The sequence below is a fragment of the Pseudophryne corroboree genome, chromosome 6, assembly GCF_028390025.1.
Source record: "Pseudophryne corroboree isolate aPseCor3 chromosome 6, aPseCor3.hap2, whole genome shotgun sequence".
Classification (NCBI taxonomy): domain Eukaryota; kingdom Metazoa; phylum Chordata; class Amphibia; order Anura; family Myobatrachidae; genus Pseudophryne; species Pseudophryne corroboree.
Window position 1 is genome coordinate 736,793,087 of NC_086449.1, and position 6,000 is coordinate 736,799,086.

The 6,000-nt window shown below is 46.7% G+C and overlaps 1 protein-coding gene across 5 annotated transcripts in view; it reads left to right on the forward strand.

Moving 5' to 3' along the window:
• The window catches only part of PRMT8 (protein arginine methyltransferase 8), a 578,520-nt gene extending 573,181 nt beyond the window's left edge, over positions 1-5,339 (forward strand). For all 5 annotated transcript variants that reach the window (XM_063930568.1, XM_063930570.1, XM_063930571.1 and 2 more), the window contains one exon: positions 4,704-5,339. In XM_063930568.1, coding sequence (XP_063786638.1) covers positions 4,704-4,787 — 84 coding nt within the window. In that variant the 3' untranslated portion in view covers positions 4,788-5,339. The remainder of the gene's footprint in view (positions 1-4,703) is intronic.
• Positions 5,340-6,000: the final 661 nt, after the last annotated feature.

Genomic DNA, 6,000 nt, shown 5'->3' on the forward strand with positions numbered 1-6,000 from the left:
TAAGAACGATACTAGTGGCTCCGGACTGGCCAAGAAGGACTTGGTACCCGGAACTTCAGGAGATGCTCACGGAAGATCCGTGGCCTCTACCTCTAAGAAGGGATCTGTTTCAGCAGAGACCGTGTCTATTCCAAGACTTACCGCGGCTGCGTTTGACGGCATGGCGGTTGAACGCCGGATCCTAAGGGAAAAAGGCATTCCGGAAGAGGTCATCCCTACCCTGGTCAAAGCCAGGAAGGAGGTGACTGCACAACATTATCACCGCATTTGGAGAAAATATGTTGCATGGTGTGAGGCCAGGAAGGCCCCGACAGAGGAATTTCAACTGGGTCGATTCCTACATTTCCTGCAAACAGGATTATCTATGGGCCTCAAATTAGGGTCCATTAAGGTTCAAATTTCGGCCCTGTCGATTTTCTTCCAGAAAGAATTGGCTTCAGTTCCTGAAGTCCAGACTTTTGTAAAAGGAGTACTACATATACAGCCCTCGGTTGTGCCCCCAGTGGCACCGTGGGATCTCAATGTAGTTTTGGATTTTCTCAAATCCCATTGGTTTGAGCCACTCAAATCGGTAGATTTGAAATATCTTACATGGAAAGTAACCATGCTACTGGCCCTGGCTTCAGCCAGGAGAGTGTCGGAATTGGCGGCTTTATCGTATAAAAGCCCATATCTGATTTTCCATTCGGACAGGGCAGAATTGAGGACGCGTCCTCATTTTCTGCCTAAGGTGGTTTCAGCGTTTCACCTGAACCAGCCTATTGTGGTGCCTGCGGCTACTAGCGATTTGGAGGATTCCAAGTTGCTGGACGTTGTCAGAGCATTGAAAATATATATTTCAAGGACGGCTGGAGTCAGAAAATCTGACTCGCTGTTTATACTGTATGCACCCAACAAGCTGGGTGCTCCTGCTTCTAAGCAGACGATTGCTCGTTGGATTTGTAGCACAATTCAACTGGCACATTCTGTGGCAGGCCTGCCACAGCCTAAATCTGTCAATGCCCACTCCACAAGGAAGGTGGGCTCATCTTGGGCGGCTGCCCGAGGGGTCTCGGCATTACAACTCTGCCGAGCAGCTACGTGGTCAGGGGAGAACACGTTTGTAAAATTCTACAAATTTGATACCCTGGCTAAGGAGGACCTGGAGTTCTCTCATTCGGTGCTGCAGAGTCATCCGCACTCTCCCGCCCGTTTGGGAGCTTTGGTATAATCCCCATGGTCCTGACGGAGTCCCCAGCATCCACTAGGACGTCAGAGAAAATAAGAATTTACTCACCGGTAATTCTATTTCTCGTAGTCCGTAGTGGATGCTGGGCGCCCATCCCAAGTGCGGATTGTCTGCAATACTTGTACATAGTTATTGTTACAAAAAAATCGGGTTGTTTATTGTTGTGAGCCATCTTTTCAGAGGCTCCTACGTTATCATACTGTTAACTGGGTTCAGATCACAAGTTGTACGGTGTGATTGGTGTGGCTGGTATGAGTCTTACCCGGGATTCAAAATCCTTCCTTATTGTGTACGCTCGTCCGGGCACAGTATCCTAACTGAGGCTTGGAGGAGGGTCATAGGGGGAGGAGCCAGTACACACCACCTAGTGGTCAAACTTTTAAAATTTTGTGCCCTGTCTCCTGCGGAGCCGCTATTCCCCATGGTCCTGACGGAGTCCCCAGCATCCACTACGGACTACGAGAAATAGAATTACCGGTGAGTAAATTCTTATTTTCTCCCCTCCACTTGTCTCACTTCTCCCACCCTCCTCCCTCTACTAGTCCCACTTTCTCCCCTTCTGATAGTCCCGCTCCCCCCCCCCCCCCCGATAGTCCCACTTTTACATTAATATTGTAAAACTGTTGCTTATAACATAATCTAGTTTTTTGTGTACCTCTTTTATTGTTTTTATTTGAGTATTAAATACATTAATTATTAATCTACCTTTCGGTATATCTTTTGATATACTTAAATTGGTTATTAGGACATAGAACCTGTTGCTAATTTATTTGAATCCCACCACTGATTACAGTATAAGCGGTCAGACCATTTGGAATGCGGTCAACTCATCAACCTAATCTGGTTTCACTTAAAAAAAAAAAGGGAAACATGGAAGGGGTGGGGTCAGCTGTGATCCTTATCACCCAATCACATTCTGTCTGCCATTTTTCTAATAACGTTTTGCACCAGTTCATTAAATAAGTTAAACTCTACAATTAATCATATTAACTTTTTTGTTTTGGTATAATAATCTCACTGGCCATCACAGTCGCAATACAAACTGTTTACTAATGTATTATGGGCCATATTCAGGTTTGTTAGCAAACCAAAAAAGCACACTAATAGGCAAAACCAAGTTGGGGCAGATGTAACATGTGCAGAGAGATTTAGATTTCGGTGGGGTGTGTTCCAACTGAGATCTAAACTGCAGTGTAAAAATTAAGCAGCCAGTATGTACCATGCACAGAAACAATATAACTCACCAGTGGCGGAACTGTGGGAGGCAATGGAGTCGGCTGCCGCCGGGCTCCTGACCTGCAGGGGGCACTTCTCCATTGCCTCCCACCCGGGAGCGGATTTACCGCTAGACAACCAAAGCAGCTGCCTAGGGCCCCACAGGTCCAAGGGGCCCAGCCAGTGCTTAATTGTCTAGGAGTAAATTCGCTAATGCTCCCCAGTGTAACGCCCGCTAGCAGTGTCAGCCAGCTCACCCTCCGCCCGCCTCCGCTGATGCTCATACATACCTTCTCCAGCTATGGACATTGTCACCTTTCCCACTTCCCCCTCCTGGACAAAAAAGCTGATCAGAGGCAGAAATGCCAGAGACAATGGGGTTCCTGCTGTGAAGGGGGTACGGGATGCATATCAGTGACCGGCATAGGACCGTAGATATCCCCTATCCTGAAAGGCCAGCCATTTTGGATGATCCTGTTCGATCCCAAAGACCCAGGTGTCCCTTTCTCAGCTTGTTGATAGACCCATGGGCCGCGGAGATATCTGCCTGCAAAACTATGGCCCTCATTCCGAGTTGTTCGCTCGTTGCCGAGTTTCGCTATATTGCGATTAGTCGCTTACTGCGCATGCACAAGGTTCGCAGAGCGCATGCGCTTAGTTATTTTACACAAAAGTTAGGTATTTTACTCACGGCATAACGAGGATTTTTCATCGTTCTGGTGATCGGAGTGTGATTGACAGGAAGTGGGTGTTTCTGGGCGGAAACTGGACGTTTTATGGGTGTGTGCGGAAAAACGCTGCCGTTTCTGGGGAAAACGCGGGAGTGGCTGGAGAAATGGGGGAGTGTCTGGGCGAACGCTGGGTGTGTTTGTGACGTCAAACCAGGAACGAAACTGACTGAACTGATCGCAGTGGCAGAGTAAGACCCTTGTGTCGGTCTCTTCCCATTCCGGTATTTCCAGTCCGATCCTGGCGACCCAGGTGTCCCCTGAAAGAGGAGAGTCCCTGCTTTTTGGAACCGTTATCTGATTTTTGATAGGACATGGGGTCGCGGAGATATCTAGCTGCAAAGTGGGCGGGATCATGCATTATCTATAGGGAAATTAAATGAGCTCTCTGTTTGTGGAACATTTATTACTCGTCTTGGCTGGAAATCTCCGGTTCTGTAAAACTTAGAATTTGCTTGAGACACTCGAAATTTAAAGGAGACTCTCAGCTTCCAGGTGACCCTGGATCCAAGTTTCTACCCCTAATAGAACCAGAAATATCCTGCTTCAAGCACCGGGTCCTAGTGCCAGCTCCACACTAGAGATAAGTCCGGTTTCCTTGGTCGCATTTTTGTTTGACCTTTGACCCCTGATATCTCTGGAAACACCGGCCAGATCTACTTGACCCAGGTACCATCTGATAGCTGAGTCTCTCTTATTCAAAAACCAGTGAAATCTAAATTTTAGACCCCCCAGGCTACGGAGCTATCCTCCACAGAAGTGACCAACCCCCTCCTGAAAATATGGATTATTAAGCCCACTCCCACTGGTCTCCACCATTGTGTGTTCAAGATCAACCTACCCCCACCTTCCATCCCTGACACCCTCTCGCTCTGCCATCTTTTATTCTCTCACTTTCCCTGATACCATCTTTCTTTCTCGCTCCTCTCTTGGTCTTTCTCTTCCTGACACCCCTCTTTCTCTATCCCTGATACTCTCTCGCTCAGACGGGGGGGGGGGGGGTCAGATAATGTGGGGGAAGAAGAGAGGGGGAGATAGCGAGACAGTGTCAGGGATAGAGATGGGGTGTCAGGAAGAGAGACAGAGAGAGACACGCAAGAGAGAGGGTGTCAGGGAAAGTGAGGGAATGTCTCTCTGACACCCTCTTTCCCTCTCTTGCTTCTCTCTTTACCTTGATACCTTATCTCTCTTTCATTCTTCCCTTTCTCCTCCTTTCTCTCCCTCAACCCCCTCCCCCCCCCCCCCCCCCCTCCACCAACACCTTTCTCTTTTTGTCTATTTAGCTATCTATAGGGGGGCACCAACAATTATCTTGCCTCTGGGCGCCTGGGACAAACTTACGCCACTGTAACTCACCCAAATCTAAATCTCTCTGCACATGCTGCATCTACCCCACCTGCAGTGCAACATGATTTTGTCCATTAGTGTGCATTTTTGGTTTGCTAACAAACCTGAATAATCCCCTATGAACAGTATGGTAGCAAAGGGTTAAATTATTGTCGCTATACTAATATGTTTGCTTTTCATTGCAGCGTGATCTGGATTTCACCGTAGAATTGGATTTCAAAGGCCAGCTGTGTGAAGCCTCAATATCTCATGATTACAAAATGCGCTAGGACTATAGCAAAAGCCAATCTCATTAACCCTCAACCTGCTATACTTGAAGCCACCAGTATTTATGGGGCTATAAATCAGTCACTGGAAAGCCAGTTCAGATTGATGATGAATTACTGCGCTGGTTACAGGAAGAGATGAGATGAATTTAACAAAACAAAAAAAACGAATACGATGAATTATTGATGTCTGTTGGATGTAACTAATAAATGAAATGAGCAAAATTTTGGTGTTCATTGGTTAATTGTTAGCCTAGATGAAAATGGTGTTAGCTGTAGGTTATTAAAGTCAGTGATCTGGTAAGGGAATGTTTGATATGAAAATTGATTCTAGCTATGGCAATAAAGTGGTATGTACTATAAAACCTCTGAGCTCTCTGTTAAAGATAAAATGAATGGATTTATCAGTGTACTGTACATTTCAGCTTGTCTTGTGGCAGCCATTTATCTTGTAGTTGCATGATTAGTGTGCAGAGAGCGCCCCCCAGCGCAGCTTGCAGAAATTGCTGACATTTTCATTAACCTAAGTATCATAACATAAAAAGATTGTACCAATAAAATGATTGAAAAAAAATACCCAAATCAAGTCTTCCATAATAATATTACATACAGTATGCTTTAAATATCATGACTTCCGGTCTTATGTTGGGTACGCACTGGTAGATATAGCTGCAGAACAGTGGATCTGCAGATATATCTATAGCCGGATCGGGCAGTGTGTTGTGCATACACACTGCCTGATCCGTCATGACTGACATCAGAAACTGGACGGGCATTTACATGCGCCCGCACAGTTCAGCCGTCAACCACCGCCGGCTGCTGCAACATGTGTACGGGTGGTCACTGGTCTGTAGATATATTGGTCATCGTGTGTGCTGGAGGGCCAACGCGATATGTCTGTGAACGACGGCGTTCGAAGACTTATCATTGGTACACACTGGCAGACGGGGCACCAATATATCGGTCGTTCAATAGAACGGCCGATATATCAGCCAGTGTGTACACAGCATAAGGGGGATTCAGATATGGATGCAGTTAGTACTGTAGAAAGATGCAGCAGCTATGCTAAAATATGGTAATGCTGCAGGTGTGTTCTGTGATCGGCTGCTGTGTCTGAAGATGCAGCATCAGGTTGCTCATCATGGGCGGTAAAATCACGCAGCCGGGGTCCGTGAGGCTGTGTCCAGGTATGCAACCACTGGCTTTGGCATGCTCA